The sequence below is a fragment of the Mauremys mutica genome, chromosome 5 (assembly GCF_020497125.1).
Source record: "Mauremys mutica isolate MM-2020 ecotype Southern chromosome 5, ASM2049712v1, whole genome shotgun sequence".
Lineage (NCBI taxonomy): Eukaryota > Metazoa > Chordata > Testudines > Geoemydidae > Mauremys > Mauremys mutica.
This window is the reverse complement of record NC_059076.1, coordinates 62,182,185-62,205,104: the sequence shown is the minus strand read 5'-3', so window position 1 is coordinate 62,205,104 and position 22,920 is coordinate 62,182,185. Positions and strand designations below refer to the sequence as shown.

The window sequence follows — 22,920 nt, the reverse complement described above, 5'->3', positions numbered from 1 at the left end:
TGTTTTATTTAACTAAAACAACAACATTATGTATTCTGGATTTTTTTCTTCAACAGCAAACATATAATATTTTAACAAAACAAGCATATGAATTTTTGAATTTAGTTAAACATTCAAGTTTTTTAAAATCAGGTTTGTTTTAGTTAAAATTGTTTTTAACTAAAATAGTTAAATGAAATATTAAAAAAAAAAACAAAAATTAAATCGACTATGTCAGCCAGGTCAACATGAGAAACTTAAAATATTGGCTTCTGCAGCTAACGCAGTCGTCTTCACCTTCATTTTCATGTTTGTTCATAATCTGGAAAAGAAAAACAACTTTCCTACTTTTCAGGTCCCAAACAATTTCTCAATTTGGAATGAATTAGTCCAAAGGAAGAAAATATTCTTTCTACACCGGCAGAAGACGCTACTACTGTTAAAAGTGAGATTATCACTTCAACAGTCTCTGAATTCAAGTACTTAAGTTCACTGGTGTGACTTTCTTTAAAACATCATCAGCAAATATCTATTTCTTGAATGGTTCACCCTTAGCTCTGAACTTTATTATAGTTGGCACTTTTATTATAGAGTGATGATTGCTGGATGTCCATATCATAGCCAACTCCTCTTCTTCAGCAGCTAAGGTTTACCCTGGTACCGAGTATTGAGAGTATTTGCAAGAAAATGAGCTGTAGATAATGCTTGTCCCACTCATTTTTTTTAATGCTTGTAATTTAACTCTGTCATTGCATATTTCTCTTTTTAAGATCTCACTCAGTTCCTTCCAAATTTCAACAGTGTCAGCAATAGAACATCTATTTCTCTGCATTTTGTTCAAGGCTACAGAAATAGGCTTCAGGGTACTCGGCATGTGTTCAACATTTCTCTTAAGCCCAATGTTGAGAATTTTGGCTGTAGGGTGACCAGATGTCCTGATTTTATAGGGACAGTCCCAATTTTTTGGGTCTTTCTTATATAGGCTCCTATTACCGCCCACCCCCTGTCCCAATTTTTCACACTTGCTGTCTGGTCATCCTATTTGGCTGTGACAGTGCCATCTATTTTTTCATGATTTTGTTCACGCACTGTCGTCAGATTAGGCCAGTTCTTGATATAGTGCTCAAAACAGTCAACTACTGAGTTCCATTGCACGTCTTGTGGGAGAGTTAGCTTGGTTCCTCCCACTTTTTTCAGAGCAGCTGCTGCAAAGTGGTTGTTACAGAACTATTTTGCAATTTCAACATTTGCCCTTATTTCTGGAACACTGAAGTCTTTGGCTAGGAGGTGCATCAAGTGAGCACTGCAACCGTATGTTATTAGCTTGGGACTCTCTTCTAAATAATTTCTTCTCATCTTAGATACATTTGCACCATTGTCTGTGACGAAGCTGCGTACTAGATATTTGAATTTTTTTTCTTTCTTTCTTTTTTTTTTTTTTTTTTACAGTTTGTTATAGCTTTTACTGGTACTTCTTGAAAGTATGCTGCTGTGTACATTTCCTGATGTATCAATTGTTTCTGGAAGGAAGACATTCCCTTCTTCCATTGTCACACAAGCACATACAACAAGATCATTGTGGACATTGCTACACCCATCAAGACTCAGGTTAATAATTTCATCCTCTAGACTTTTTGCACACTGTATGAAAGAAATTGAGCACTTTATCCAGCAATTTGCCTGCGACATCTGCTCTGTTGGATGGACTGAACCATGTTAATGAAGTGTGGGTTCTCAATCATACGGAAAGGAGAGTTTGTTGCATAAACAAACTGGGCAATTTTTTCATCAATTACCACTTTTTGTAATCTGCTGGTTATCACATACTTACCTATAGTTCTTTCTGGATGATGGAGATTCCCCCCCCCTTCTTGCTACAGGTGATATACTGTGGCTGTGTAACATACATGATATGACTGAAACACTACCATTGGCACATAACTCTGAAACTATAGAAAATGATGGTGATCTTGAAGGTGGATAGTCTTCAGAATCCTGTGTGTTGAGGACAGATTCTCCTAAACAAAATAAGACCATACCGTTATTTAATTATTACCACCATACTGCTCATTTAGTATTACTCATTGCATTCACTGACACTCAGTACTACTTTAAAGGCGAAACTGTAAAAGGAAGATCAGCCTATTTCAGTTATTTATTTTTTTTATCACAACTGCATCTAAAATGATAGTACCATAGAGTAACAACTATATTTTTTGCTCAAACATGAGAATTCAAGAATAGTCCAGAAGGAAGACAGGCAGCCCTTAAGAAAGAAGTATGAAATGAAAAAGTTTACCAACCTGAAGATCCTGCATGTTCAGACATGTTCTTCTCATCATCTTCAATGCAGCTTCCTCCTGAGAAGGAACACGTCTCATGATGTTGTTTCATTCGGGCAACAAGGCCTTGCATTTCTTTGTTGCACTGTTTGCATTTTGCATGCATGCCTGTCTTACCCACAAGTAGAGGAACTTCATTAAAATATTCCCAAACTGGGTCTCTCTTACCAGGGCGGCTGTATGTATTTTGCCGCCCCAAGCATGGCAGTCAGGCTGCCTTCAGCGGCATGCCTGTGGGAAGTCCGCTGGTCCCGCGCCTTTGCCGTACCTGCCGTCGAAGCCACGGGACCGGTGGACCTCCCAAAGGCATGCCACCGAAGGCAGCCTGACTGCCACCCTGATGGCGACCAGCAGGCCACCCCCCACGGCTTGCCACCCCAGGCATGCGCTTGGTGTGCTGGTGCTTGGAGCCGCCCCTGTCTCTTACGGCCTGCTGCCATTATAGATTTTTCCCTTCTAGTGAGAGAATGGTATACAAGGGTGGCTCTAGCGATTTCGCCGCCCCAAGCACGGCGGCACGCCGCCCCAAGCACGCACTTGGCATGCTGGGGCCTGGAGCCGCCCCTGATGGTATGGTAGATCTCAAATCAATGAAGGCTGCATTCAGAAAGACCTCAAGACTTCTGGAATATGCTGCTCCAACAGTTTAACTTTTGTTTCTACTGCCTGTCCCTCCCTTCTCACATTTATCTCCAGATTTCTTCTTCTTCTCCTTGTCCAGATCTATTCCACCCCCACCAATCTTCTATTCATTGAACTTTTTGAAACTTTGTACTTTTAGAGAAAGGTAAGGGATTGACTCTGTGAACACAAATCTGCAGCAGGACAACAGGGCTTATGACTGTTATTTCTCACCTCTATATTTTATTTATTTATTTTTAAAAACATTTTTGCTGTTAACAAGCATGTTATCTCTGGAGACACAAATCCATAGTTTGAGAACTGCAAAACTAAACATCTCTGATGATATCTTCTCGACTGAGCACTGAGTCTCATTGGGTAGATAGAAAGATTAATCTAAATAATCTATGCAGAAGCCCCTGGAACCTCATAAGATTGGGTCCCTAATCCATGAACTATTCGAACTCATTTACAAATGTTTTCTTAAACGTTTCATGAATATATTGTCTCATACTATAGAATTAGAATTTATAATCCCTATTCCATGATGAGATATCTTAATTAAAACTATCTTTATATAGGTTTTTTCCCCAAAAGCATTTTATCGAAAAAAATCCAATTTAAATAAAAAAAATCCAATTTTTTAAATTTTAAATCATTGATTTTAATCCACCCTGCTTAATACACAGGCTTCCCCTTTAAGCCTGGGATCATTCTCCTCAATTCGAGTCTTTTGTCTTCCTAGCATTCTTGTTGCTTACAGCATAGGTGGGGGAGGAGAAAGGAAAAGGTATGATGCCACTACCCTCTATTTTATGTCCTCAGTCCATGTGCCTGAAAAACACTAGCTCAGACATAGAATCATAGAATATCAGGGTTGGAAGGGACCTCAGGAGGTCATCTAGTCCAACCCCCTGCTCAAAGCAGGACCAATCCCCAATTAAATCATCCCAGACAGGGCTTTGTCAAGCCTGACCTTAAAAACCTCTAAGGAAGGAGATTCCACCACCACCTCCCTAGGTAACCCATTCCAGTGTTTCACCACCCTCCTAGTTTTTCCTAATATCCAACCTAAACCTCCCCCACTGCAACTTGAGACCATTACTCTTTGTTCTGTCATCTGCTACCACTGAGAACAGTCTAGATCCGTCCTCTTTGGAACCCCCTTTCAGGTAGTTGTAAGCAGCTATCAAATCCCCCCCATATTCTTCTCTTCTGCAGACTAAATAATCCCAGTTCCCTCAGCCTCTCCTCATAAGTCATGTGCTCCAGCCCCCCAATCATTTTTGTTGCCCTCCACTGGACTCCTTCCAATTTTTCCACATCCTCCTTGTAGTGTGGGGCCCAAAACTGGACACAGTACTCCAGATGAGGCCTCACCAATGTCAAATAGAGGGGAATGATCACATCCCTTGATCTGCTGGCAATGCCCCCACTTATACAGCCCAAAATGCCGTTAGCCTTCTTGGTAACAAGGGCACACTGACTCACATCCAGCTTCTCATCCACTGTAACCCTTAGGTTCCTTTCTGCAGAACTGCTGCCTAGCCATTCAGTCCCTAGTCTGTAGCAATGCATGGGATTCTTCTGTCTTAAGTGCAGGACTCTACATTTGTCCTTGTTGAACCTCATCAGATTTCTTTTGGCCCAGTTCTCTAATTTGTCTAGGTCCCTCTGTATCCTATCCCTCCCCTCCAGCGTATATACCGCTCCTCCCAGTTTAGTGTCATCTGCAAACTTGCTGAGGGTGCAGTCCACACTATCCTCCAGATCATTGATGAAGATATTGAACAGAATTGGCCCCAGGACCGACCCTTGGGGCACTCCGCTTGATACATGTCCTGGGGGGCTTTGCTGACTCTCAATGTAGAGCAATCCCCCATTATGTTATGCTTGTGTAGCCCTCTTATAACATTGTAAATCCCTTGTTTACAACTCCCCATCTGATTAATGGTTGCTTAACACCCTCTTGGGGTTCATCACCATTCTTGTTGTCACTGGGGAACTAGCAGTAGAGACTCTCAAACTTACAACATATTTCAGTAACAACCATACAGCAAAATCTCATAACTTCATACACATTAACAATATACATATTTGGACAGAACAATGGGTTTCAGCAAATCATGACTTTTCATGTTATCTTACATGGCATATTTTCTATAAAATATATCTTATTTTTGGGGCCTCAGTCCTGTATGCTGTCCTTTCTGAGCCAGGGATTCACCTGCAGAGGACAGCACAAACATTGGGGCTTCATTTTGTTCAGAATTGTTTAGAATCAGCTTTCTATTCTGTGCCCACAAATCCGATAGCTAGAGCTCTAAATGGCATCAGTTGGGCCTGCGGTTATTTGAAACAGTAAAATTCTGCCCAGAATTGGAAAATTATAGAAACAAAATTGGAAATTAGGGTAAAGCCGCTTTTGAAATTAAAACCTTTGTGACCAAGTCTCTTGCTGCAAATGATGTTAAACAGAGTTTATTTACTTCTTAGTGAGCCTATAACCTCAAGAAGTGCAGGTTTTTGGGTTTTTTTTTATGCTACTTAGAAGTAGTACATTCCCTTGATGGTGTCTGTTTATTTTTTAAATTTTTTTTATTTAAATAAAGCTCAGTCTAGAAGTATGGTGGATGATGTTCTTTCTCTATTTTAAGCAGTAAATAAAATATGTTTAAAAACAACTGTACCATTTCCTGTTTCAACAAAGAATGAAAGGGAGAAGGGATTTGGATTAACTTCCTGAATGACAGCATTCCAGTTGTGGGGACTGGCCATGGAAAATCTGCCAATCAGAAGTGGGCTCTGGAGGAAAGCTCTGGTGCTGTTGTTTACATGTTCTTTGACTCTTTTTCTCCGCTGTTGCTGGCACATTCACGTTCATGTTGTACCAACTTGGAATGTCCTGTCAGTATATTCCTGTTAAATGGCTGCATAAATGACAGGGAAACTGGGATCCCAACAACAGATGGCAAGTAGACTAAGTGGGAACCTCTGCCTGTCCCTGAATAGCCACAGGTAAGGGGGTACCTGGGAAATTTTAAGGATGGAATGAGCAAGCCTTCCTTTGTGTGTATGAGCAGCTGCTTTTGTGGCTCCGGTTTGAGACATTACATTTGATTCTAGCTAGCAAACTGAGCAGGGTGGGGTGTGATCAAATGGAGAGCAAAGTATAGCAGAAATTTAACAGATGATGTGCTGCAGGGCTGTGAGAATTGGAGCTGAGCACCTGTAAACTGAACGTGAGTTGGATGTGGAAATAAGTGTCATGTAATCAGTTTTACTGACGAACTGCAGCATCTGACATGCGTCTGACGAAGTGGGTATTCACCCACAAAAGCTTATGCTCCAATACTTCTGTTAGTCTATAAGGTGCCACGGGACTCTTTGCTGCTTTTTGCAGCAAGATGGAATCAAATGCAAACCCATGCAGGAATGGGAGAGGGAAACACTTTTCCACTGTGCATTTGTTACACAGAATAATTGACACAAATATTTTTTGTTTGTGTTCTACCAGAGAACAAATTGTTGCTCAAATACAAGATTTTAAATCTCAAAATACATTCAAAAATACATGTCAAATGGACAGGAGGATCTTCGTGGATATCTGTGTTTCTTAGGGTTAGACAGGCTTTTTAGTAAACCAACAGTTTACTAATACAAATAAAGGAGCTTTGATCCTAAAGGGTGCATACAGAATGTAAGACGCAAAATAACTGTGATGAGTGGGGATATAATCAGTAAGAACATGATCCAATTTATAATTAGAAGCCCTTATTATAAATAAATCAAAAAAGCTCTAACTTTGGAATATGTGTATCTCAATAGTATGTGAATCTTTTACTTTTCTTTCAAGGAGTTCAAGTATCTTTAGTATATTAGATAAAATATTTGCCATGCTTGGTTGATCATTCTAACTCTTTACTTTAGACAGGATAGCTCTATTTGTTTTTAATGTAATATATTCATTTTTTTTGCATAATACGAATATTTGAAAAATAAAATAAGTGAAAATTCATATTTTAAAATTGCCTGTGGGTCTGTATAAGAAACAAATATATGCACTTTTCAGTACAATTTAGCTAAGTCCTTGACTGCACCTAATAGACTTTATTTAAATTTGCTGCTCAGTTTCATTAGACTCCCTCCGCTAATATTCCTCTGCATAAACAAAGCCCTGACTGATAATATAAAAGAACTCCACACCTAAAACTGCAAGGAAAGCAAAGAGTTAATGATAGAGCAGCACTGAATTCAGTGTATTTGCAGATGTTGCAACAACTGACGACTGATTTTTTTTTTTTTCCCCCTCCATCCTGTCAGGGAACTCTGCCAGCTATGAATCATGGAATGATTTTTTTGCGCTGAGTAATCTGTGGTTTTTCTTTCTCTCTCGCTCTCTCCCCCCACCCCCCCTTCACTTTTCTTTCTTAAACTGAAGTCCTTTTCATTTTAGCAAGGAGCTTGATAAACCATAGATAAAAGAATAAGCATGCAAAAGGATGTGTTTTGAGGAGGGGAATTTAATAAACATTTCCAGTTATTTTATCTTCTCTCTGGCAAACCAATTAAATGCAGACAAACAGTCCTGTAAAAGAAAAAATCCAGCTTCTATTTTGAATAGTCCCTTTATAATATTTAATAGTATGGTGTGAAAGTTGTTTCAGATTTTTGTACAAGTGTTGCTACAGAACATTAACATTTTATGTTAATGATAATATGTTTCCTCTCTTCTCAGATCGCTCTGAAAGAAATAAACCAGACTGCCGTTCCTCAGGGTAAGAACTCTTCTTGTATTTATTTCTCAACTCCCTCCCCTTTTTCCCCCCTTGGATGGTGTGGGTTAGGGAGTTTAGCCAACCTACTCTCTTTCAGTAATAGTAAGAAAGCATTAAAATTCACTTTGGATTAAAATTAGCTATTTTATTTTTCTAATGGGCTAAAATCTTAATAGATTTAACAAGTTTTCGCTATTGTCTTTTGTACTTCAAACACAAAATTGCAAAAGGCTTGTTTATGAAATACATATTGGGTTGTTTGATAAAACTATGACTTAAAGAAAGAAAGGCCCCAGCAATAAATTGTTAAATGCTGAAACAGGGTCTTCAGCTTCCATAAGTTTCTGAGTGTTTGCTTCTGTGACAGGAATAAGAACTCTCAGTTCAGACACATGAGCATCCAAATATTACCAGGACTTAGATGCCAGCACACCTAAAAGTTAGTGAGCTGGAAAAGGATTATGGATATTACAGATTCATATATTTCAAGGCCAGAAGGGACCATTGTGATCATCTAGTTTGACCTCCTGTATAACACTGGCTATAGTACTTTCCCCAAAATAATTCCTGGAGTATGTCTTTTAGAAAAACATCTAATCTTGATTTTAAAATTGCCAATGATGGCAAATTCACCACAACCCTTGGTCAATTGTTCCAATGGTTAATTACCCTAACTGTTAAATTCAGACTGGAAAGGAGGTGTAATTTTGTATCTGGCTTCAACTTCTAGCCTCTGGATCGTATTATTTCTTTCTCTGCTAGATTGAACTACCCATTACTGCATATTTGCTCCCCATGTAGGTACAACGGACTGTAATCAAGTCTCCCTTTAACATTCTCTTTGTTAATCTAAATAGATTGAGCGCCTTATGCCTATCACTATAAGACTTGTTTTCTAATCTTTTAATCATTCTCGTGGCTCTTCTCTGAACCGTCTACAATTTTTCAACATCCTTCTTCTGAATCAATGAGAGTTCTTTTGTAGAATTCCCATTAGTGATAGGCAGGGCTATGATTTTGTCATGGAGGTCATGATGGTCACAGAAATCATGATTTTGAATTAGCCCCTTCTATGCAGGGTCAGATGGGCCAAACTGGAGTGGCATTATGACCCTGTGCACTAGGTCACAATGCCAATCAAATTTGGCCTGTCTGACCCTTCATTTCCATCTCTGAAGGGGTGGACAGGCCAAACTGGAGCTGCGCTGCAACCTTGTGCACTAGGCTGCAATGCCCAGAGTGGGAAGCTTGGCCCAGCCCTGCGAGACTGGAGCTGTTGCTATGGAGTGAATACACAATGTTGGCACACTCTCCAACTCCACCACCCAGGCCTCACCTTTCAGTACCTCCCATTCCAGGATCAGTCTTTCCATCACTTTTTTTTTTCTTTTTACCCACACCTCTGCTGTGAAATTTATTTTAAAAGTTTTGTGCCCAAATTGTAGTCTTAGCAATAGGCCATAAACTTTCAAACCATTAGATTCTGATAAAACCCTGAAAAGTCTGATGCCCCTGAAGTTTATCTGAATCTTCTCTGATCACCATTTTCCTCTTTTCCCCCATCCATTTTCCATATAGTCAGCTTTATTTTTTTAATTTCTGCCTATCACCTTATCTCCAACTCCCTCGCCTGAACTCCCTCTTGCTACTAGAGAGTAAATGGAGCAGTTGAGGATAATGACACTTGAAACAAAGATAAATGCTTGCTGAGGCCAAGACTTACTCCTAAGGCATGCACATGACACTGAACGCAGTTTGTCCCAGACTGCGTTGACTGTAAAGTTTTAGATGGCACCATGTCACCGAAGTCACTTATCCACAGCTCTTTTCAAACATGATAAATAGAGCTTGTTGAAAATTTTCTGACGGAACAGTTTTCCATCAGAAAATGCTAGTTTGATGGGATGGAATCAAAGTGTTTTGCTGTCAGGGAGGCTGGCTGGCTAAGCTTGCTGCCTGCTTTGCTGATTTCCTGCTAGCCCACCTGCCAGCCAAGTAGGCTGGCAGGAAATCAGACATACTGGCTGTTCTGCCTGCTTCCTGGCTGGATGCCTGGTTGGTCAGAGGGTGGGGTTCCCAGATAGCTGTGGGCATTAAGCCAAGCATGCTAGAAAGCTTTCCTGCTCCCATCAGACAGGCAGGTGGGCTCCACAACTGCTCACCAACATGACACATATCATTTATATATTATACCAATTACAGCAGTAACTTTACAATTACTAATAGTCATTTTTTTCATTTTATAATTTAAAAAATTCTTAAACCCTAATATAAATACAATATTATATTTTGTAATATAAAAGCTGAAATATTTTAACTATATTATGACAATGACATAGACTGGTATATAAATTGAAACATTCTGATTTTTATATTCTGTTATAAATTATAATATCGATAATAACATTAAAAATCAAATCAGTAATGTTGAAATGAAATTATTTCAACCTTGTCAAAACAAAAATGTTTCATTTTTTTTCTCAAATGAAATTTTGGAATTCCAGTTCTGAAGGATATTTTGAAGTTTTGGTTTTCTTGTTCCAATTTGGAATGAAGAAAAATTTGACATGTTGGAATTTTGAACTGAATGGAAATTCCTAGTGACTGGCCCTAATAAGAACATAAGAATGGCCATGCTGTGTCAGTCCAATGTTCCATCTAGCCCGTATCCTGTCTTCTGACAGTGGCCAATGCCAGGTGCTTCAGAGGGAATGAGTAGAACAGGCAATCATCAAGTGATCTATCCCCATGATATCCATCCATGATATAATCGTGTTTAAACCAGCCCTCATTGTGATGAGTAACATCTTCAGAATTTTCACCTGCAAAACGCAGATAAATTAACTGTTTTAATTGCCCACCCATCTCCATCTTTTAGTTTTAAATTCTTCTCCCATTTTCTGTGTGGTTATGTGTTTTCCTTTGTATGCATTTTAATTCAGATCTGATGAACAGCAGCCATTTTTCACAATGATCACATAAATATTGATCGAATTAGAGACTTTCCATAAAATTTGCTGTTTCCCCCAAAACAATATAAGACCTTGAGTGCACTGTGGTTTAAGCTGCTTTAGTTTCTAATATTGTAAGGAAAAACTGCCTTTGCTCAAGCTGGTTGGGAAACTCCTGCTAACCTTCTCCTCCTGTCATTCCAGACACAGTCTGATTCTCAGTGATATCCACGTACCCTCTGACTCCCTCTCCACTTTATTAGTTACCATGCTACTTTCCTCCTACTCTTCCTTTCCAGATACGGCCTACAGAAAAAGAGAGGTACGTTTTTGAAAGGACAGTGTTTTTAGCCAGTCTATTCTGCCTCTTCCTTTGTGCCTGTGTTAGTCCCACTAGTCCAGCTGGCGTGCTGTACCAGTTAGTGTAAAGGGCTGGGGAGAATTCCCCTGACATAGGAACTGAGGAAAGCAGTCATAGGCTGTCTTCTAAGGACCTTCCTCACAGGCTCTGGTATAAGGGATGAAACTAGGGATGGGCTGGGCCACAGCATGTGGTATTGTGGTGACTCTGGGCAGCAGTGCTGCTATAATATGGACATCTCTTTGGGGCTGTCTGAGTTTTATGGTCCCCAGAGCCCTTTGGGAGGGCAAAAAGATGGCTTCTTAGTCACTTATTTCCTTCCCTTCCCTGGGCTGCAAGTTCTGTGCTGCATCTCTTAGGACTGCAACACAAAATCTCACCCAGAGAGTCTTTGCTGGTGGACTGAGAATTAAATAGTTTAAAAAGACAGCAGGGATTGGAAGGGGAGGTGGTCCACGAATGGTTGCCTTTTTGTTCCCCAGAACAAAATGTTTGACAATAACTGGTCAAACCAGAATCCAGTATAATCCCCAAATTTCAAAACTTGTAAACCTGGTTGTTTTATAAATACCTTGGTTGATGACTTGCTGAAATTTTTATTGCTATAGATAAACTTTTTTTAAAAGATGCTACATGTGCTAGATAATAAATATGCTATTGTAAAACACTGTGTTTAATACCTCTTCAAGTCCTTAAGGTTCAAATTTAATTATTTTCTGTAGCAGAAATAAGGCCCCTAACATGAATCTTGGAGAACACATCAAGATGAGCGAGGAGGGAAGGGACAAAGACATTTTCTGTCTCCAACCAGGGTCATACGTAACATATTCAAATTTTCTTCAGTGTCAGTAGTCAGGACCACTTTAAAAGCAAACACATAACGCAGTGGAATTGCTCAGGGCTAGTGTAGATTGCCCAGAATGAATAGGGTATGTTGTTCTGTAAAAAAACTGTGGGTAAAAATTAGGCAGTTGGATGCAGCCTAGTACACACACGTTAAGCATGTTAGTTAAAAGCCTGACCTCAATTTTTCCTGGATCAGATTCAGTTATTAATTTTGTGTCCCTGTAAAACTTGCTTTTTCTGTTAATTTTCAGTTTTTTACATGATTTTTCAGGAACAACTATTGATTAGAAAAAGCACTGAAGACTGAAACTAAGTTTAGATTTAATAGTGAGTATGTTGGATATTTATATAATTTCTTAGAAAGATACATTTACCTGGTCATCAGTGAGCACCCTAGTGCCAATCACTGCCTCTGGGATTCAGCAGTTATCTTACTGTTCTCCTTAAAAGCTGTAATACAAAATGCAAACACACACATCCTTAGTTTTAAGCACATGAGCAGCCTCACTGATGGGACTGCTCATGTATTCCTAGGTAAGCTTGTTTCCAAGTGTTTGTAGGATCAGGGTTTAAGGGCCCATGCACAGTGGACCGGCAACCGAGTAAAGGAACAGTGCCCAAACACAGTTCTAGCTAAACCTAGGCCTGGTCTACACTGTGCGGGGGAGGATGGATCTGAGATATGCAACTTCAGCTACGAGAATAGCGTAGCTGAAGTCGACGTATCTTAGATCAAATTAAAATTACTTCGCATCCTCGCGGCACTGGATCAACGGCCGCGGGTCCCCCATTGACTTTGCATCCACCTCTTGCACTGCTGGAGTTCAGTAGTCGACGGGAGAGCATATCAACCATTTCTTATAACAGAAAACCACGGTACTGGAACACTGTTATAAGTCAGTGTCTCCTGCTTTGAAAATAACCATATGCACTTTGCCTTTAAACGGATGTAGTTGCAAGAGATTAAGGATGAGCAAATCAAATAGTCAATTTCATTTTGCCTGTAAATATTGGACATATTTGGCCGGAAAATGGCCTCTTCCTCACTCCCTCCCTACCTCTATCTTTTGGAGGATGCTGGAGGGCCTATGGCTGGTCCCTTGGTCATTCCTGGTGCATTCAAATGGTCAGCTCACCAATCTTGCATGTGGGAGGGGCTAGCAAGGGAGGTCTGCTCATCCCAAAAGTGAGGAGCTATTGTATGGGGAAGCAGGTCATTTGCATGTTCCACTTTCTGCAGCAGATGTACCCTAAAGGCTCCATCAGTTACAGCTGCTGCAGTACCAGAGACCTTTAGAGGGCTCTTGAATAGAGGTAGAAGGCATAGGACTGTCTCTTGGATTTGTGAAGAGTGCCAGCACCTTAAGAATTCAAGAAGGGCAGGAAATAGACCAGTTGATGGCCCTCCAAAGAACCAGGAAGTGGTCAACCAGCTGGCCCTCAAAGAGCTAGGCGAGGAATTGGAGGAGCAGGAGGAGAAAGCTGAACCCTCCCACTAAAGATGGCCAGGCTAGGAGGAGATGGGGACCTCAGGGCCCGTGGTTTTACTAATTCAGTTTTCTGATTTATTTCCTAAATATTAGTAGCCTCAAAGAACCTACTATTCAATATTCTCTGAATCCAAATAATGAGCAGTTTGCCAATTGCTACAGGAAATCATTATCTTGTGATGACTTTCCACTCCATTGAAATGATCTTTTATTATATTCCTTTAACTGCTAAACTTCAGGAAATATTGAAACAGATGTCTTTTTTATATTGGTAATGATGATCTGTAATTATTGTGGTATCTTGAGATTAAGGGCCGATTTGTCACTTAGGTAATTCCATTGATTTTGATGGAATTTTCCCTGATATTATACCATTGTAAGCAATATCAGATTTAGGCCAAAAGAAACAAATTCTCCGTTTACTGTTATTTTTGCTTTGAAAATGTAAAGCATTTAGATGGTAATTAACAGCTGATTCTGGGCATCCACATATTTATAATTAATCCCTGAACATGGATAAATCTGCTAGAAAAAAATGGATTAATTTTCTCCCATTTTCTTGTAGGGCACGGGATAGGGATTAAAAATTCCTTTAAGTGTAATCTTGTAATCTGATATAACTCTTCCTTGTAATTATTTTGCTTTCAGTCTTCACTCCTATGAGAAGTGAGTTCTAATCCGTTTCATTTGACTTGGGGAATCAAAGGGAGAAGTTTTTCATTAACTGTCCCAGAGGAAAAAAGTGGCTGGTCAAATGGTGTGAAGAGATTGTACCATGGAGCAAGGGTTTGATGACCTGCAGCTGCCTCATATACCATCCAATTTTTACAGTGAGGGTAACAAACCATTGGAACAACCCACCTAGAGATGTGGTGGATTCTCCATTACTTCTGTTTCTAAATCAAGACAATGTCTTTCCAGAAGACAAGCTATAGCTCAAAAAGAAGTTATAGGTTAAATACACAAATTACAGCGTGAGGCTGTATGACTTGTGCTATACAGGAGGTTAGGTTAGATTATAATAACTAAAGGTTCAATTTTGTCATGAAAACTTTTAGTCGATTTAATGACATAGGAGTAGGGGGGAAAAAAAAAACATTTTCATAGAAGAATTATGGCCCAGGAAGGGTGGGAGGTCGAAGAGTTCACTCACCCTGCAGTAGTGTCTGCTTCCTGCCGGGTTGGCCTCATTTCCGTGCTCCAGGTATTGTGACCCCATGTACTAGGTCGCAGCACCACTCAAGTTTGGCCTTTTCGTCTTTAACTGAGAAGGAGTGGACCTACCAAATCTGAGTGGCACTGCAACCTTGTGGGCCAAGTCACAGTGCCAGGGGTAGGGATCTGGGCCTACTTTGTGAGGGTCACTGACTTTATTAAAATTCATGATTACCATGAATACCATGACCTCTGCATCAAAGTCATAGTCTTAATCATAATAGTCCCTTTTAGCCTTCACATCCATGGATCTATTGTGGGAAAATTTGCAAACAAAAAGTTGGGAAACAACTGGACATTCCCACAAGCTAGTACTTTACACATGAACAGTAGGAGGGCTAGCTGTTGGTTACCCAAAAACATGTTACAGTCATTATGGCCAATTCTAGGCAACCAAAGCTGTGGCAGATTTAATTTAAAATGTGTGTGGATGATCAGATGAGTGAGCACAACCTTCCTCTTTGTCCTTTGGAAAAAGATGCTTGAAGAGATAAAACAAAGGGGGCCACTCTTTCACAGCTGGTCAGTGAGGCCTGAGATGAAAGTTAGGCCATGACTTCTAAGAACTGGTGTTTTGTATAGTGTTTGTTTTAAATTCTGTTTTTATCTCTCCATGTAACAAAGCTTTCCAGTTGCAATAGCAGCATTTTATTTATCTGTTTTAGAAATGTGGCTTTTATGTATGCTCCACTTTTGTTTTCTGTGCTTGTAAAACTGTATAATACATTTATAATTTTCTGCTTCATATTTAAGGGTATATTCCCTCAGTGCAGCTCTGAAGCACATTATCCACAAGAGAAACCTTCCATTATGAATACACATGTCCTTACATCTTTAGCTAGGTAGGCAGGAAACCACTCAAACCACAGGCTTGACAACTCATAGAAACTCTTCTCATTCTGAAGCAAGTTGGGGATACTGCACTTCTTAGCTATAACCTTGGGATCTGTAGAACTGCAGATTGAATGGACATGATTTTGAGGTGTCTGTGAAAACAGGTTATGATGAGTACCATTACCAGTGGGATCTCTGATACGTAACACACTCACACTCACTGATAGTGATCAGGAAGAATAATAAAAACAAAATCCCCATGCCTCAGAAGACAGATCAAAGATCATGGTTTAATCTTTGTCTCCAAAACCATGTAATTTAAAAAAAAAACTCATAATTTTGGGTGGATTGACTCATGTTTTTTGAACTTTTTGGGTTGGCAGTACGGAATCACTAAAATGACATGCTTTTTTAAAATTGGAGCAAAATAATATTTATGGTAGGATGAGGGGGAGAAGGGAATTCACACTGAATATCTGTGAAAAGAAGCACTAAAAATATATTTAGAAAATACTTTATATCAAGAAATTATTCAGCCTTTGGATAAATTAGAAAAAATTGTCAAGGTAATTATGTCAACTCAGACGTGTTCATTTTCCGATAATAAAGTGGGTTTCAAATCCAAACATTCTTTTAATATAATTGAAGTCCATAAATAGACTTCTAACAATATACAGAAATTGGTGAGATAAATCTTTGTGTATACAGTGCCTAGCACAATGGGGTTTATAACTAATTATTATAATAATGGTAATAGCTCTTGAAGGTGAATGTTAGACTCTGTACTCTTTGAATGGAGTCAAGGGTGAAGTGAGAGATCAAAGGTAGTTTCCAATGACTGCTCAATTATAATGGTAAATTTAATGCAATTTTTATAATTATGTGTAGAATGAACAAATACAGTTGTGATTCTGAAGTTCTCAAGGCCATGATAGCTACGAGAACAAGAAACTCTCCATGGAGACTTCCACAGTGTGAATAATAATACTTAGCCTTTTACTCAGTAGATCCTCAAGTACTTTACAAAGGAGGTAAATATTGTTGTCCCCATTTTACAAATAGAGAAACTGCACCAGAGGGGAAGTGACTTGTTCAAGGTTGCACAACTGGTCAGCAGCAGAGCTGAGAATAGAATGCAGGTCTCCTGACTCCTATTCCAGTGCTTAATCAACTGGACTGCAGTAACTAAAGATAAATCCATTTAAATTACGTGCTTTGAAGTCTAGTCTCAGTCATGCTTGTGAACACAGAGTAACTTAATATGGATTTAAACCACAGCTGCCAACATTCACATGGAAAATAAGCACCCCGACTTTCACAATAAGCCAAAAATCAAGCTAATCCCATTTCAAAACAAGCCAATCCCTAAGAACCCCAACACTCTATGTGACTAGATCCCCCCGGCATGCAGTCTGGGACTGTGGTAGGCCTGCTGTGCATCCCGACTCTCTCTCTCTCTCTCTCTTCCCCCCCACCTTCCCCCCCCTGCCAGTCTCTGCTTGCCACTGGCCTCTGCTTGCCGGGAGCTGATCCAACAAAAAAAAAAAAAAGAAGCTACAAGCCAAAAACTAGCCAACAGGCAACTCACAAGCCAATTAAGCCAAAAACAGGCCCCATTTCTGCAGGTTTGGCATGTCTGATTTAAACCAGTTTGAGACCAGAATCTAGTCAAACATCTCCTTTTTTCCCCATAAATTTACCTTTCTATTTATGGTAATTAACACACAGAGCCCCTCTCCTCTGTAAGGGAAGCAAATGTTCACTAATCATAGAAAATGGGGTACTATCACTATTTAGGTGTACGACATGCAGCCCTTCCATAACAAACTTGGGTCCCATGTAAATCTCAGAGGTGTGCTTAGGTGGAAGAGGAGGGTGGAACTGTTTGATGCAACATGCTCCATTGACATTATGCCTCATTTAGCACAGCAATGTTTGTTTTCCTTCAACGGTTCTTATCCATCTTAGAGGGGGAAGTAGCTCACACACTTAGGGCAGGTCTACACTACCCTCGCTGGTCGATCTAAGCTACGCAATTTGACTTGTGTTAGTAACGTAACTCAAGTCGCCGTAGCTTGGATCTACTTACCGCGGGGTCCACACTATGCAATGTTGATGGAGACGCTCTCCCGCCGCCATTGCTTCCACCTCTCATTGAGGTGGAGTACAGAAATTGATGGGAGAACACTCTCCCATCATGATTGTGTCTTCACTAGACCCGCTGCATTGATTGCACCAACACCAATTTAGCTTCGGAGTGAAGACAAGCCCTTAGTGAAGAAGCTAATGGCAACATGGTTCATGAGCTACATTCCCCTGTAAGCTGTGCGGCCATGCAGCAGCCTATTAAGTGTCACGCAGGTGCTCAGGGCTGTGGTGGGGAGAGAGGCCTCTTCCTAAGCCTGGACCTGCCGTGGATGGGGAAGAGGCACCCCTTCCCTGGCCCCAATCTGGCCCTGGACCTGCTGTGGCTGAGGAGAGAGGTGCCCAGCCCCAACCCAGCCCAGCTCTGGAGCTACCACGGCAGGGAGATAAGCCTCCCCCACCCAGCCCAGGTGCTGTTCGAGGGAGTCCTCTCTCCCTGCTGTAGCCCCAGGGCAGCCTGCACTCAGGGCCGGTGCAAACATTTAGGCAACCTAGGCGGTCGTCTAGGGTGCTAGGATTTGGGGGGGCGCCATTTTCTTCGGCAGCGACCGTGGCGGCCGGATCTTCGGCTGCCCTGGTCGCTGCCGGCATTTAGGTGGAGGGAGCTGGGGCAGGGGAGCGCAGGGAGGGCTGCCTGCGGCAAGTGGGAGGGGGGCGGCACGCAGGGGAACTCCCCGCCCCAGCTCAACCCTGCCCCGCCTCCTCCCCGAGCATGCCGTGGCTGCTTCACTTCTCCCGCCTCCAAGGCTTGCAGCGCCTAAGCTGATTGGCACCATAAGCCTGGGAGGCGGGAGAAGTGAAGCAGCCACGGTGTGCTCGGGGAGGAGGTGGGGCAGGAGTGAGCTGCTTCACTTCTCCCACCTCCCAGGCTTGCGGTGCCAATCAGCTTAGGCGCCGCAAGCCTGGGAGGCGGGAGAAATGAAGCAGCAATGGCATGCTCGGGGTGGAGACGGAGCAGGGGTGAGCTGGGGCGGGGGGGAGTGCCTCAGGGTGGGGGGGTAGGGAGCTGCCGCAAGGGGGGCGCCTCACAGGGGCGGCTCTAGCCATTTACACAACACAACACCTCCATATTGATGCACATAGCAAAATTCATTCTGCATGTGCATGGGGAAAAATTAGAGGGAGCGCTGTTCATGAGCCTGCTGGGATGCCAGTGTTTGGTGATCTTGTGGATTTCTGGCCTATATGATATGATTCTTAAGCTGTGCCTGTTCGGCACTATGATTTTTGTCACACAGTTGGCAGGGGAGAGCCGTTGGATGGTTGATGGGGAAAGAGCAATAGATTTTGCCTGGATTACAATATATATATAAAATATATTATAATCCAGGCAAAATGTTATATTTATACAAATCTGGATTTTTATACTTGTCCTGGGAAGGGACAGGCCTAGCCAGTGTTCCAACTCTCTTTTCCCCCCCTGCACGTAGGAGTTTTGTTTAGAAAACAGTATCAGTCTTCTGCCATTGGCAAGGGGAGGGAAGATTTCTTTTCTGCTGGGCTGGCTTCCTCAATACTCTACACAGCCACTTTTACTGATGGGGCTGCTCTCTGGTCCCTAACTGCACCTGCAGGCATCACCGGGAGCAGAGAACAGCCCAGGCAGTGAGAGCACCTGGGAGTATGCAGCCCAGCACCAAGCGCAGGAGGAACATCAAAAGCCCCAATTTTCCCTCAAGGTAACAGTGGGGCTAGATGCTTGGAAGGGGTGTCAGGCAGAGGATGAGACACAGTAAGACACATGGGGACAGAGAAGGAGAGCCATGGAGCTAGAAGGGGGAAATGAGAAATCATGATGGAGAAGGAGGAGAGTTGTGAGGGAACCAGGGGGGGAACAGGGAAAAGGGATCACATTTTTTTTTCCCCAGTGGATGACTTTTGAAATAAGCTAGGATGTTACTGAGAGGATTTACATACACTGGAGTACATTTTCTGTCTTCTGTCCCCCATCACTTTTCTGAAAGGAAAATCAAATAAAATCGAATAGAATGTGCACAGAACTATCCAGCAACAGGGGCCTGGCCGCCCTCTGGTCCCTGCTTATTAGGAGAATTGTCTGGCAAAAATGTTCATGATGACAGCTGTAGTTCTAGGCAGGGCTGTTTCCTGGAAGACACAGTGACATTTTTCAGTCTACTAATGACAGCCCCCCCCCCCTTTAAATTCAGATTTGAAGGATTTTCATTTTTATTTCTGGAAAACAGCAGTCACTCTTAAAAACAACTGGAAGGATTTTTAGTCCCCACAACAAGCAACTCTGAGGCTGATGGAAGTTGATGTAGAGAAATGGAATGATCTGATTATAAATTGTATATAATATGGGCCAAATTAATCAAGCCTGGGTGTAACTTCCAGCTGTCTCTTTTTATCTTTGTTTTATGAAAACATTTTGGCAATGGAGAGAAAGTGAAAATCATCCAACAGATGGGGTAGGAGGGATAGAGGAGCATTGTTTCCAAAGATTTTATTTTTAGTGTTCTTAGGGAAACAATAAATACCTCCAGAAAGAGCAGGAGGCCACTGTCGCCAGCCAAGCAAGGAAGCCTAAGTCCTAATGATGATTTTAGAACTGAACTGGCAGGTCTAGATAGTTCTAAATTGCCATAATAAAGGAGGATAGTTCAGGTGATTCTTTGTTTGAAAGACTCTCTTACCAACATTATGGACAATGCCAAACTCCATGCGTGAGCAGGCATTTGATTTCTCTTTTAAAGATTTTTATGGTTTGGAGACTTCTGTTCTGTTTCACTTAGGCTAAGGTTAGTCTTTGTATTTATGCTTTTTGTTTGGAATCTCAATTAAAGGGTTAGATTTGCTCTTGCTGTTAGCATATTACCATTGGTTTCCATTGCCTCTGGTTTTGTTTTCTATAAGTGGAGGAGAGATTTTTACTTTTTTCTATTGTATCTCCCCTTTGGTAAAATGCGTATTCAGCGTGCTATTCTATCACCGTGTATTGTCCTTTCTTGTGTTCACTGCATACACTGTGAAATTAGCCTGTCTCTTTAACCAGCATCTGGTTCTGATAGGCTGAAGGCTGAAGCCACTGATACAAGCAGCACTTCCAAGGCAGCTATAATTACCTTACATCCACCTGTATCTTTGGGGCAAATATTTCTATTCAGACCTTTCAGAAACTGTCAGTTTTCTTCTTTATTGGAATTATGTGTATTGCCTTCTGTAGAACTTGTACAGATGTGTGTTCAGCTCTGATCTTGTGGCTCTGTGAGACAAGTTATTGTTATGTTACATAAGATGGAGGGGGTGAAATTGGCTATCTTCCCATTCAGAGGCATTTTGTGTAAAGTATGCCTGGTATTGTTTGGATTTAGATCCCTTATCTATGCTGGGGATTTGCCCCAGTTTCAGCCATCTGTGACAAGACACCGGTGCAGCTACACCAATGCAAATCCCTAGTGTAGAGGATGGTAAACTGCTATAAGATCTGATTTGCTCTGTTTCATCTTATCCTGGCTTCAAGAAAGGTTAGGATTGAGTTGTGCAAATAGTGGCTTTGCCTATTTACATTAAAGGGTAGCACTGATGCAGCCATACTTGCTGCTTGCCACAGATGGCTGAAATTGGGGCAAATAGCAGTAATTAGGGCGAATCCTCAGCACAGACAAGTCCTTAGTATGTATATGCAACAAGTATAGGATTTGACTCTGTTTAGATGCAGGGGTGATGTTAGGCTACTCACAAATTCCCATTGCTAAAAGAGGCTGCCATCTGTTCTGAAATACAGACCTGGATACCCTTGTCAGACATGAAGAGCTCTGACTAGCTCGAAAGCTTGTCTCTTTCACCTGCAGAAGTTGGTCCAATAAAAGATGTTACCTCACCCATCTTGTCTCTCGAATATCCTGGGACCAAAAGAGCTACAACAACACTGCAAACAAACTGAAATATGCAGGACATTCCTCATTTTCACAGCTCTAACCTGCATCCATTAAGGCAGATAATCTCAAATTTACTTTTGTTTCACACCATGAAGGTACATCAGTATGTCAACAGAAATGTAGTGGCTGGAAAGTACCCCCGAAAGAAACTTCACTGAGTGCAGGGAAGGGTCAAGATCCTAAAGAATAAACATTTATTTAGACATCTGCTATTTTTCTCTGTGTGTTTGTGATTTGAGCATGTTATGATTCTACTTTTCTTTTAAATGGTAAATTCTGCAAGTTATTTTTTTGGATTTTATTTTTATTTTATTTATTTAAATAATAAATAACGCTTCATTGGACACATCATTTCCTATTTTGCCATTCATTATCAATTTGGCACAAAAAGATGAAGGGACACAATTGTCATAGATATTGACTGCTAATGTTCAATAATGCACAAAATCCATTCGAAGGGAATAATGTTTTTATGCTTGTACTTTTTAGCGGATGTTTTTCATTGTTAGTAACAAAAGAAAAATCAATTGTAATGCAAAAAATGCTGTTTCCCTTTCATCTAGCCATTTAATTCTGTTTGAATTGCTAAAGTTTTGCATAAGAAGTATGGTGCAGTAATTGCAAAAATGAAATGGTAGCTATTATGTTGCAGTTGACAAAGAGCGGCACTGGTTTAAGGATGTAATTTTAGCTCTAAACAGAAAGTAAGAATCAACTGTATAGTCTGCAGTATTCCCCTTGCTTATGTAGCTGAAGGGGGCTTGGATGACTTCTTGCTTTGTGTCTGTGCATACTGCTCACTGTGCAGAAGACTGAAGCTCTGAGCAGCATGTTTTTAAACACACTGTTTAAGCTGTTTTTGATTTCTAAAAATACTATTTCTTCCCTTTTTTTAAAACTGTTCCTGGGAAACTTGCATGTGGAATCTATTTTTACTGCTTTTTTCCATAAGTTTATTGCTTTATTTTAGGGCTGCTCATAAATGCTTTAAAGTCCATGGAACAGTCAGCAGCAGTACAAGCTTTCACACCACACCTCTACTGCTTTGGATAACAGAGAAATTCAGTCTTCACATCTGATCAATCCCTCTTCTATAATAATAATAATAATAATTGGAGATATACCTATCCCCTAGAACTGGAAAGGACCCCGAAAGGTCATCGAGTCTAGCCCCTTGCCTTCACTAGCAGGACCAAGTACTGATTTTTGCCCCAGATCCCTAAGTGGCCCCCTCAAGGATTGAACTCACAACCCTGGGTTTAGCAGGCCAATGCTCAAACCACTGAGCTATAAAATTGGTAATAAGGGCACCAGTTCTGTTGGGTGGACACCTGTCCACAGTGAACTGGAGTGAAACCATCAACTACTTTCCAGATGGTTATCCAACACCTTTCAGTAAGTAAAGGTGTTTAGTTATTACTACCTGGGACAGATTTGAATTCGTTACCCAGATCTTTAG

The 22,920-nt window shown here is 41.0% G+C and overlaps 1 protein-coding gene across 6 annotated transcripts in view; it reads left to right on the top strand.

The window, feature by feature from the left end:
- SH3D19 (SH3 domain containing 19) overlaps nt 1–22,920 on the top strand; it is a 126,385-nt gene that overhangs the window by 27,077 nt on the left and 76,388 nt on the right. For 4 of the 6 annotated variants that reach the window (XM_045017734.1, XM_045017737.1, XM_045017739.1 and 1 more), the window contains exon 2: nt 7,681–7,720. In XM_045017734.1, coding sequence (XP_044873669.1) covers nt 7,681–7,720 — 40 coding nt within the window. Of the gene's footprint in view, nt 1–5,815; nt 5,961–7,680; nt 7,721–22,920 lie in introns of those variants that run through there. The other 2 variants (XM_045017735.1, XM_045017740.1) reach the window with 1 other exon arrangement.